Below are 12,566 nucleotides of genomic sequence, written 5' to 3' on the forward strand. Positions count from 1 at the left end.
TTAAATAGGAATTCATTTGACAAATATTTATGTAGCAGCTCTGCTATGCCAGGCTCTGTTCTAAGCGCTTAGGATGTATCAGTGAACTAACCAGATGAAGATATTTGCCCTCATAGAATTAATATTTTATTTAGGAAGACAGTGGATATGTATGTAAGTAAAATGATGATAGATCAATCTTCAGGTGATGAATGATATAGACAAAAAAAAGAAAAATGTAAAGTAGAGTGAGAAAGATCACAAGTACAGAGGAAGAGAGAGAGTTGCAGTATCACCTGAGATGATCATGGTAAGCACGGACCAAGGCAGTTTCTCAAAAAGTTAAGTGTAATATAACCCAGCAATTCCACTCCCAGGTGTATTCTCAAAAGAATGGAAAACAGGTACTTAAATAAATACAGGTACATGCATGCTCTTAGCAGCACAGTTCACAGTAGGTAAACAAAATATAAACTTATTTTATAAATACATATATGTGATACAATATTATACATCCATTAAAAAGAATGAAATACTGATAAGTAGTTTGATGTAGATGAACCTTTAAAACATTTCGCTGATTGAAAGTAGCCAGACATAAAAGGTCACGTATTCTGTGATTCCATTTATATGAAGTAACTCAGAAGAAGAAAATTCATAGAGATAGAAAGCAGATCATTGGTTGCCAGGAACAGCTAGTAAGGAAGGAAGTAGAACAGCTGTTTATTGGATGCAGGGTTTCCTTTAGGAGTGATTAAAAAAAAAATGGGAACTAGGTGGAAGTGGTGGAGGTGGCATAACAGGATGAACATACTAAATGCATTTAATTGTTTGGTTTAGATGGTTTGTTTTATGTTATGTGATTTCACCTAAATTAAAAAAAAAAAAGAGGGGAAATTACTTAACTCATAGATCCAAGTCTGGCCCATTGCCTGTTTTTCAACAACCCACAAACTTAAAAAGACTTACATTTTTAATTGAGAAAAAAAATTTTAAAAGAACAATACTTAGGACACATAAATATTATATGAAAGTCAAATGTCAACAGCTGTAAGTTTTAAGAACACCCAGCCATACTCATTTGCTTACTTACAATCACTGCTAGCTATTTTTACCTTTACAAAGGTAGTCTTGAAGGGTTACAACAAAAACTGTGTCATCTACAAAGTCTACAACGTCTACCGACTTTCCCTTTAAAAAGAAACTGATCCCTGGTCTAACTCCGCAGAAGTTTAAAAAAAAAAAATCCTCCTAAACTTTGTGCCAAACTCGAAGTTATTGTTGAAGGGTTTTCTCCCAGAAAGATCCTTCACTTGCTCCAGATTCTTGAAATAGGTGTTTTTCAAAGGAGCTGGAAGCTATTGGCTTCCTCCTGATCGTCAAGTCTTGTCTTGATTGCCCCCCAAACCACATGTTAAAAATGGGAGTTCATAACCCACTTGAATCTAATGTATGAAATATGATATGTCAAAAGCTTTGTAATGTTTTGAACAACCAATAAAAAAAAGACAAAAAATACCACACTAAACAGCAATAAAGGGTTTCTAATGCTGTTGTGAATGTCATAAAAACATCACTGGAGGCTTGCTCCATGTGGGAAAGATCAGCACCAGGGAGGCTTCAAAGTGGCAGATGAGGGCAAGGGAGGGATGCACCAGTGTCAGTAGAGTGGATGTACTCCAGGCTGACAGCCACCCTGCCATTCTCTAAGGGCTTCCCAGACCCCAGCCTGCTCTGTAATAGGAAGTTTGGCATCTGAGATAGCCATTTTTCTACAGTGTGATTGATAGAGAAGGCACATCGATTCAACTTGCTTTGCTCTTTCATTTCTCTTTTTAATATTTTCTCTTCTTTCCCAAACGTTTCCCAGAACAGAGCTTTGATGCTACTCCCTAGAGGATCTCTCCAGGGGAATGCCCTACTTCCCTCCGTGGGCGATCCCTAGAAAGCTATGGTATAGATTTCATTTCCACAGCACTTGGCACGGGCTTTAACAAGTTGTTGTGATTTTCTTTGTTCGATCATGACTCTTAAAAGTTTTAAGTAACGTGGTTTGCTTCAGGGTTTAGAGGTCCCTTAACAATAAATGTATCCCATTAATACATAAATTAGAGATTTTATGTAAATGTTTAAATATTATTTCAAGAACAACATTTAATATTATTCTTGTATATTTCATAAATAAGTAGGAATCATATTTATAAAAAAATTATTGAATGAATTCTAAAAATGATACATTTCTTTTATATTTTATACCATTTTCATGTCCTGAAGGCACAACTTTTATAAAGCAAGGATCAATTTAGTTGTTTGCAGATATAAGGGAGAGAGAAAGAAATAGAACACACAGGAGAATAGAGGGGTGTATGGAGACCCATGCTTTTATCAAGATCATGCCTTGTCAAATCCTGGGTTTGCTATGTCCAGTTCAGCCTTAAAGAATACGAAAGTTATGACCTCAGGGAAAGTCACCAATCAGAGTTGCAGATGACACAGTCTGCAGCCATCTCACCATTTCTTTCACCTGGCTCAGTGATCAAGTGCCTTATCCAGGGTCTCAGAGCTAAGGACTATTATCCAAATTTTTTTGTTACTGTATACCTGAATTTTTCCATCTCACTGTGCTGTCTTCACAAATTACATGTATATTTACATATGCACATATCCAAATATGAACATCCAAATATAATTTATGCATAAACACTGTAATGATTTGTAGAATGTCTGCCCTACTCTTGTATTCTTCCTTTCGTCCTTCTCCATCCTGGTTATATTCTTTCTTTTAAAATAATCAACCAAGATAAGAACATTGTTTTCATCAAAGGAGAACAATTTTCAGTGTCATTTTCAAAATTAAAAATAAGTTGCTGAAGTCAGGCACGGTGGCTCATGCCTGTAATCCCAGCAGCTCAGGAGGCTGAGGCAGGAAGATTTTGAGTTCAAAGCCAGCCTCAGAAAAAGTGAGGTGCTAAGCAACTCAGTGAGATCCTGTCTCTAAATAAAATACAAAAAAAGAGCTGGAGATGTGGCTCAGAGGTTGAATGCCCCTGGATTCAATCCCCAGAACCCAGAAAAAAGAAAGAAAGAAGAAAAAGTTGCTGAGCCAGTGTCGGTGGCACACACCTGTAATCCCAGCGGTTTGGGAGGCTGAGGCAAGGAGGATCGAAAGTTCAAAGCTAGACTCAGCAATTTGGCAAGGCCCTAAGCAATTCTACGAGACCCTGTCTCTAAATAAAATATTAAAAAGTGTCTGGGAATGTGGCTCAGTGATTAAGTGCCCCTGGATTCAACCCCCTATACCAAAAAAAAAAAAAAAAAACAAGTTGCTGAATAGATGTGTAACAGAAGTAGAAACAGCAGTGTATGCATACATTGGCTAATGCAAATCCAGCCTTGTCTCCTAACAGGTTACTGATGTGCAAGTAATCACCAGCTTTGAAGGTTTGGCAATAGCAAGTGCAATGGGAAGAACTCTATTTCCCACACTCTCATGCTGCGTGTTCTCAAGGGCTTGCACTGGGCTGCAGACCACTAGAGCCTATAATCCCTTATTCAAATCTGTTATGGGGACCTGCATCCCTCCAGTGGAAAATGACGGTTCCTCTTTGTTGCCTCTAAGAACCTATTTTATGTAATCCACCACAAGTGTGATCAGATTGCCTCTTTCAAAGAGGTATTGGAACAGGATAGTTGCAGCTCTAGAATTTTCTCAGGAAAACTTTAGTTACCTGGAAATTCTTGCTACTTCTCATCCAATCCATCTTCATTGACTATGTGGTTACGTATTTGTTATTTTTATTTTATCCTTATCAAAGACTGAAGAGGGTCGTAAATACCTCCTTTCAATTTCAGTAGAAGAAACCTGAAGCAGATCTGCGGATATGCAGAAGGCTGGGGGAGAAGGGAAGAGAACTGGACTTCAGAACTGGTGTCTTTCCTCACTCGCTGCATATCCTTGGGCTTCTGTTCACTACCTATTAAAACGAGGGAATGAAAATTCTTATCTCACGGGACTGTTGGAATCTTAAGAGAAAAAATTCCAGTACTGGGCTCCACATCTAGGGATTTCTATACTCAACATTTGTTCATTCTTTCCAGGGAAGTTACCAGTTGTGGTTATCCTTGCCTTCCTGAGTTAAATGTTTTTTAAAAACATAGCATTTTACGTACAAAATGTAATGTTCACTTATTAATAAAATGAGGTTATATCCAGGAAATGTTTAACATGGTACACAAGAGCTCAATCATTTTTAATTCCTTTCTGCAGAATCAGGAATTCAGGTTTCTAACTTCTAGTACAATGTTCTTTCCTCTCAGATGAATGTGTGTGTGTGTGTGTGTGTGTATACATTCACTGACAAGCTCCCTCAAAATATTAGTTCTATTTTTTCCTCTCCATTTTCTTCTTTCAAATTATTCTTTTTCCATTTAAGGAGGGACAGAATCATTCCCAGTGGCTTCATTTGGCTTAGTTGACTTTATGTGACTTTAGAATCTTTAAATCAGTATATCAAAGAGAAACAGCATGTGAGGGTAATGGAAATACATCCCAAGTTCTGTACATATTTTTTAAATCCCACTGTGAAGCACTAGCTTCTTGAAATCATTCTGGGATTAGATTTCTGAAGCCATGAGTTTTTCATAGTAGCACTAAAGATGTACTTTTATGATTTATTTGTGGAAATCAAGCTCCTCCATGTGACCATTCAAGACATCATTTATATATGTTAAGCCAATTGCCTTTTCTTTGAGTTTTTACATGAAAGTATGACAAATTGTCTTGCTTAAATACTCCTATAGTTAGGTATGTGTTGGTCTAGCATAGCAGGAACTTCTGGGTGCTATGTATGAGGTAAAAGCAATGATGAAATCCAAGGCATCTCTTTCTCAGGCATAACAAAGCATATTGTAGGTCTCTTGGGGAACATGACACTTGGTGACAATTCATACCATAAGGAGGAAGCAGAGGCCAATGTGAAATGTTACCTGGGAGAAGACCTCAAGCAAAGCCACAAACGTTTGAAGAGCATAGCTACCTTGATCCTGCCAGATGTCAACATCTGCTTTGAGAAAGGTGTGAAGAGCTGATAGCAGAAAAGAGGGAGTGAGTTCCAGAATCAGCCTTCATCTGGCTTCCTAGTCAAGCAGGCAATTTAAGGAATAGTACTAGGCCTGGATTGGAGAGTGCCCTGGAGCTTAGAGAGTTCTAGGTCCCAACAAACCAGGATGTGGCCACATTGGAACATTGGTATAACAATCAAGACCAGCCCACACAGTCAAGATCTGCAGGCAGTTCAAACCTTGTGGTCCAAACCTGAGTCCAGACCCCAGGAGTCAGGGGCCACAAGAAGTTTAGCTCTTTTTATAATATTAGTGGGAAAAAGCCCCAATATTCTCTTAGCCTGGATATTTGTCTGGCCCAGGCGTGGGTTGAAATATCCCTCCAAAGAGAAAATAATGTAGGTCATGCCAGGCATTTTACTGGTCACAGTAGTGCCAGAAGTGAATATACCCGTGTTTCAAGTCAGGTCCCACATGGTAGAGGAGGAGATGCCCTGATGTGATAGGTGCTCTAGCAACACTGAGAGCCAGAGGAGGGTGGTGTGTTCTGCAGTTGCAGAGGGAGGGAGGGTATTGGCAGGAGGCTTTGGATTGTACACAGAGATAGTTCATGCATTAGAAGCTACTTATTATCTGAACAATGGTCAATGCTAGCTGCATTGTTGCCTGTTTTTATAACTCAGAAACAGTTATATTCTTGTCTTTAGTTTAGAAATATAGACTCTATCATTTTTACTATTATTTGTATAGATCCTATCCTTTAAGTACCAAGGGTCTACCCGGGCACCCAAAGCTTACCTATTGCTTTTGCTTTCATGTCTCCAGCTTTGAGTCCCTTTTGTGAAATGGCCATTTAGCTCTCTCTGGGCTCTGTACACTCTTGATACAGGCATCCCTAGTAGGGTCCTTTGCTAAGATCCAGTAACTAAACCAATAAAATCAGGGGCCTGGAAAAATCTTTGGACTATCTTGCTTGTATTTACCTTTGAATCATTTATAGATATTGTACGCAACCTAAGAAATATTTATGGCCATACAATAGTCTCTTCTTAGCCATAGTTTTGCTTTCCTCCATTTTAATTACCTATGGTTAACTGTAGTCTGAAAATATCAAGTAGAAAATTCCATGAACAAACAATTCAAAAGTTTCCAAATGTGCATACCTTTCTGAGTAGTGTGATGAGATCTCATGCTGTTCACTCTGTCCTGCCCAAGTGTGAATTATCCCTTCATCCAGTGTATCAATGCTGTATGTGCTACCTGCCCATCAATCACTTAGTAGCCATCTCCATTATCAGACCAACTGTCACAGTTCCCCTGTACTTGTGTTCAAGTAAGAAGGTCGGTAATAGCCAAAGGCTACATCACAATGCCTGAGTCATTCACTTCACTTCATCTCATCACATGGTATCATCTCACATCCTCACTAAAGAAGGATGAATTCAGCCCAAGAAGATATTTTGAGAAAGAGAGACCTCATTCATGTAAATTTTGTTACAGTGTATTATTCTAATTCTTCTATTGTATTATTAGTTATGGCTAATTTCTACTGTATCTAATTTGTAGATTAAACTTTATTCTGTGTATGTATAGTAAAAAAAAACATCGTCTATATAGGGTTGGGGACTATCCATGATTCCAGGCTTCCACTGGGGTCTTTAACATATTGTCCACTGAGGAAAAGGAGTACTACTGGATTTATAGATAGACATACACCTGCATACACACACACACACACACACACACACACACACAGATACATTTATACATGAAATATACATGTGTGTGTATATGTGAGAATAGAGTTTCCCAACTCATAGTAAAAGGTGTTTTTATTATCTAAGCTACAACAATTTTCATCAAATATATTATATAAGAGTAATTCTATGATTCTACAAACTGAAAACAAACTAAATATTAGTTGACTATTAATTTAAATACTATGTTATGATTACATTTACTTTCTTACACAAACATTTTTTTTCATTCTCCAAATTGCTTCTGCAATTAAGAGATCTAAATTGTAAAGCATTATTTTATCTTTAACTTTGACATTATATGAAATTTGACTAAGGGCTAAGCAATGCCCAAATTGCAAAATGTTATCAAAAGTAGTCTGGCCAATGGTTTAACATACATATGTAATAAATTTCATTTAATAAGAAAACAGGAGTATGTAGTCTAATGTGGTAGATTCAGTCACCAGCCTTGAGAAAAAATTTTTCAAAAATTTCTCCCAGCATATGTGTAGACTTCATGTTCTAGAGCTTTAACATTTGATTCTCTATGGACAGCTCATTGTTCATGAAAAAGCCCAGAATCTGACACCTAATGGGTACCTTATTGACTTGCATTGGTCCATTTTAAACTCCATTTGAATATTATGACTAACATGCTTAATAATTTTAATCATAACTCACGAAACTCTTAGATTTAACCCAGAACTTTAACCCAGAATTTCCAGGGAAAAACTGATGACTTTGTAATAACTGGCCCCATGCTTTACCTATATCTAATATGCCGGGAGTCATATTATTCCAAGGGGCCAACTTGACCCTGTTTCCAGAGATTTCTTATTTATTTATTTAGTCATAGTAGTATATAAGAACAGTTTCAAGACAGGTTGTACTTGAAATGGAAGCTGTCCCATCTCAAATTCACTTCTAAAAGGCAGCCACTTTCACCTCTAATTGTTTCCCCTTGCATTTATGTCAATAGTTCTAAATGCTGTGATCTGCTGCTATTTATTGATTGATCAAACATTTATTGTCTTCCTGCCATAAAAGATAGATTCAGCTCTTAGACCACCAGCACCACTTCTTATTCTTTCCTTCCTTGTGCTGACCTTTCCAAAAGAGTTATATTACAATCTTTGCCCCCTTGCTCCCTCTTCCCAAGTACTTTTATCACAATTTTGTGCTAACTAGATGGTCAATTTATGCACTATGTATGACTACTGTTAATTTCTAATTCAAGGGTTACATTGTGATTACATTTCTTTTCTTACATTTTATTTTCCTCAAATTGAAGTTGCCTTTTTACCTACTGAATTTTTTTTCATGCATCTGTACTTTTTTCAAATGCTTCCACAGATTTCTCAAATGCCAAGTTCTTTTATAATCAAATCTCAAAATAATCAATAAACTTTTAAGGTCCCCCACTTCCTTTTATTTTCAGCATACTGCCTTATTTCATCTTGCAGCTCCAGTCTACACCTATTGCAGAGCTGTTATATGGTGATATCATTTATCTCTCCTCCATGTCAGCTCTGTTGTGCACTAGATCTGATATTCTTCTCTTTTTTGATTTATTCCCTCATTTTTTAATAGGCACATTCTCCAGCAATTTCTTTAAGATCATGGGGAAAGTAAACATTTTGAAACCCTAAATACATATTTATTCAACCTTCACCTGTGTTTGATAATTTGGCTGGGTATAAAATTCTGGGGTGGAAAACATTTTCTCTCAGAATCTTGAAATTTGACAGTTTTCAAAGTTCCATGGCCTTCTAGTTTCCAAGTTGCTTTGAGAAATCTAATGTTATCTTCTCTTAAACTGCTTACTATACCATCCATTGCTTTCTATCTCTATATGCTGAACTCACTTCTACTCTGACTACTCTTCTAAGTAAACTTGTTCTTTGGAGTCTATGCCATTTAAAAAAAAAAATACCTTGACTGTAGCTTTAGTGAAGTTTTGATATAACTAAATGGGAAATTCTTTGACCAGTCCATTTTTTACCCAAAGTCCAGTGAAATCTTTATTAAACCTATTAAATCCTTTAATATGTGTGTGTGTGTGTGTGTGTGTATACCCTGACTTAAAATATAGCTCAACTTCTGAATTTTCAATTTTCTGAAGGTGTAAAAGCCACATGCATTCAATAGAAACAATACATCAAATTTTATATTTTACCTTGTTAATAATATACTACATATTATTCTTGTGATTGCGGGAAGCAGCAGCAGTGAGGCACAGCTCCCAATCTGCCAGATGGTCACAACCAATATTCTTCAGTGTACTATGCTACTGAACTATGTTTTTCTGTAGGTCAAGTGCACCACATGCACTTTTTACTTAATATTTTCAACTTATAATTAAGTTTATTTATTAGTATATAACCCCATTATAAGTCAAGGAGCATCTGTAGCATGACAGTATTCTATTAGCAATTCTGATGGTAGGTAGACTATTCCCATTTGGTGATGAGATAGTTGAGGATCCAGAAATATGGCAGTTTTTTTTTTCAATTTAAAGAATCTGTACTAGACGTAATATTCAAATTTAAAACTGACCTTCTCTGCTCCAGCCTAAGGCACACATACTACAATGTACTTGCAATGGAAGTCACAAGTAACAAAATAAGTCAGACCATGGCTTCTCTGTGTCTTGCTAGAGTAAACTAATGTCACTGCTGTGATGTGAATCATTCCTTTGAACTATTCTCTGAACTTCAGAGCACAAGCTCTCCTCTTCAATCACTTTTGTTATTCCACAGTGGAAATTGAAACACCTAAAACCAAATAATTGCTGGTGGTCTGACTCATACAAAACAGTGGAGTGTACAAGAACAGACATGGAAAACTGAAATCATTGTGTTTGGGTTTGAAGGAAAATTTACCTTAATATATAATGACACTATTTCAGAGTCCAGCACACAATGAAACAACTTTCATCTTTGACGTTTCTACTTACGTTTCCACATAGGGCACAAATAGCATTCTCTCATTTGAAAATGAAAAAAATAAGTAATTACTTTTCACATCTCGTCTTTTGAAAGCATAGCAGTTTCTTTTAGCTAAGCGATTATTCTCAAAAAGAAAAGGGACTTTCCAACCACTATTTATGAACACATACCCAATAATTTATGGTGTGTGCATGTGTCACCTCAGATTTCTGTCAGCAGACAGGCTTTGTATTACACAATGCCTTCCCAGAAGGAGAATTCAGGCAACACCTGCAAAATCATTTCTAGTTCAAATGTTTGCCCATTGCTTTTCCCAGGTGAGTTTCAGGTCCTTGCATTCCCTTTTTTATCATTGAACTAACCCCAACTTTATCTCCATGTAGGTTAAACAGATTGAGAGGAAATATTTGGGTCAAGCAGTGCAAGAGTGAAAGTAGGCAAGACCTAATCTGGCTTGGGGCAAATCATTCAAACATACCCTTGAGGCTTTTAGTCTTTAAAATTAAATAATACAGATGGATATTTAACTTTTGAATACTTTTTCTATGTTGCTGATGAATCAATTTCAATAACTATCTCACACCAGTCATCATTGTTTCACTGCATATGTGACTATGAAAGAATTTTTTCATTAACTTATTTAATGCAGCCAAGCACAGTGGCACACATCTGTAATCCCAGTGGCTTGGAAGGCCAAGGCAGGAAGATCATGAGTTCAAAGCCAGCCTCAGCAAGGTAAAGCACTAAGCAACTCAGTGATGCACTGTCTCTAAATAAAGTACAAAAAAGGGCTGGGGGTGTGGCTCAGAGGTTGAGAACCCCTGAGTTCAATCCCCAGTACCAAGAAAAAAGAGAAAGAAAATTATTTAATGTATGTTTATTGGGCATCAGGCTCAGAGTGAAATATACAAAGGCAAATGAACAGACATGGTCCTAAGCCTCATTGAGTTGACAGTCCAGAGGAAAAGGAAGACAGAAGCAAGTTCTCAAGTAAATAATAATAGTGATAAATGTTATAAAAGATAACCACAACATGCTGGGAGGAAGGATAATAGGAAATAGATAATTTAGGCTGGAGAGAAGAAATGTTTTTAAGGAATCTTGATTGAAAAAAATACAACAGATGCAAATATGAGGGGTCACTTAGCCAAGAGAAGAGTGGTAGAAACAGCATCCCAGGCAAACGGAGCTGTAGGTGTCAAGGCCTTGCAGAATTTAAGAGTTTGCATATTCAAGAAACTAAAAGAAGTCCACATGACTAAAACCTAGTGAACCAGAGGGATTGGCCTGAGATAGAGTCAAAGGTGGGCTCCCACCGAATCATGCAAAGCTTTGCCACCATAGGGAACATTTTGTATGACATCAGAAAGCCAAGAAGAACCTGCTCAAAGATGTTTAAGCAAAGGAAAGAAGTGACTAAATTATATTATAAAAAGACCACTCTGGCCACTATATATACGTTGAGTTATAAAAGGGGAAAAACAGATGAAGGGGATGAGAGCACATTGGTGGGGGGAAAGGTGGATTTTTTTAATCTTGGGATACCTTCATTTTGGATCTGTAGTCAGTTGTAATAGTTAGTTGGGTGCCTGTGGACCCAGAACTCATATTATATGGACATATTCATTTTGATATCTTCACCCTAAAGACTATTTTAGTAGAGACCCACTGCCTCTCCAGGTGGTCTTCTTGGGCAAAAAATCTGTGTAATCCTCATCTGTGCTATCACACCATTTGACCTCATGCACCCATTTTCCTGACAAGCTTTCAGAGTGCCAGCCTTGCCAGCCACATTCTGAACCATGAACGCCATCTTCCTACAGCTCTTACACTCCACACACCTGTCTGGCCTCCCAGTGCCTCTCCTTGCCTCAGCCTTGGGCTTTGGTGCAGCACTAAAATGACCAGGCAGGTGCTGGTATCTGATTGAGTCCTCTCTCCCTATTGCAGAAGACCATCAACACCCCTTTCACCCAGACTTTGCCATTTCCCCTGTATCAATTATTTTCCTGAGTTTTTTCTAAGACCTCAAACCTCATTACAGGAAGGCAAGCAAGAATGGGTAAAATGATAGGACTTGCACCCCTCGGTAAGACCCAGAAAAGTAAAAAACACATGGCCTATATAAAGAGTAAGGAGAGTGGATCTTGCTAGTTTTAATTAAGAGGAAAAAGAAATGGAGAGAAACCAGAGCAGATACCTTAGGTAGAAAAATGTAGGAGACAGTCAAAGAATTTACCATTGTCTTTTTTCATTTGGGAAGTTGAGTGGAAAAGTAATTAGGAAGAATTTCCTGGTTATTGGAAGAATCTCTTTTTCATCAATTTAGAGGGGTATCTAGGAAAGGGTAGGCTGTATCCTAACCAAAGTTTGCCCTGTGCCTAACAGGAACAAATGCTAAGCACGGACTGCGCTGCAAAGCCTGTAAGATGAGCATCCACCACAGGTGCACAGACGGCCTAGCACCCCAGCGGTGCATGGGCAAGCTGGTAAGGGCTCATGCCAACAGGAAGCCCCAGACTCCTTGCCCCAACTCCAGCTCCTCGTAGCTCTGAAGTCACCCCAGCATCCCTGTCCTGCTCACTTGGCTCCCTAATTAACATAAAGATAAAGAAGAGGTGGAGCTAAGTCAACCCTCTAGACAAATGCTGTACATTAGAGGGAGTCAGGGTCCTTAATAGAATGACTGTCTTTTCCCAAGTTGGGACTTTCTCAGTTTTAACATTGCAGTCTTTATCCGGGGACTGTTCAATTTTTTCAAAGTAGAAGTCATGCATCCCAGGAAACGCTTCTGTCCCAGGCAAACTAATGTCATTTGTTAGTTACCCTAGTGCTTAGC

General features: G+C 37.8%; 1 protein-coding gene across 3 annotated transcripts in view; it reads left to right on the forward strand.

The window, feature by feature from the left end:
* The window catches only part of Stac (SH3 and cysteine rich domain), a 148,500-nt gene that overhangs the window by 83,423 nt on the left and 52,511 nt on the right, over positions 1–12,566 (forward strand). For all 3 annotated transcript variants that reach the window (XM_046437451.2, XM_046437450.2, XM_046437449.2), the window contains exon 3: positions 12,116–12,216. In XM_046437451.2, coding sequence (XP_046293407.1) covers positions 12,116–12,216 — 101 coding nt within the window. The remainder of the gene's footprint in view (positions 1–12,115; positions 12,217–12,566) is intronic.

Source organism: Marmota monax, unplaced genomic scaffold (assembly GCF_021218885.2).
Source record: "Marmota monax isolate L192 unplaced genomic scaffold, Marmota_monax_Labrador192_F-V1.1 WCK01_AAM20220418_F8-fsc00021, whole genome shotgun sequence".
Taxonomy (NCBI): Eukaryota; Metazoa; Chordata; class Mammalia; order Rodentia; family Sciuridae; genus Marmota; species Marmota monax.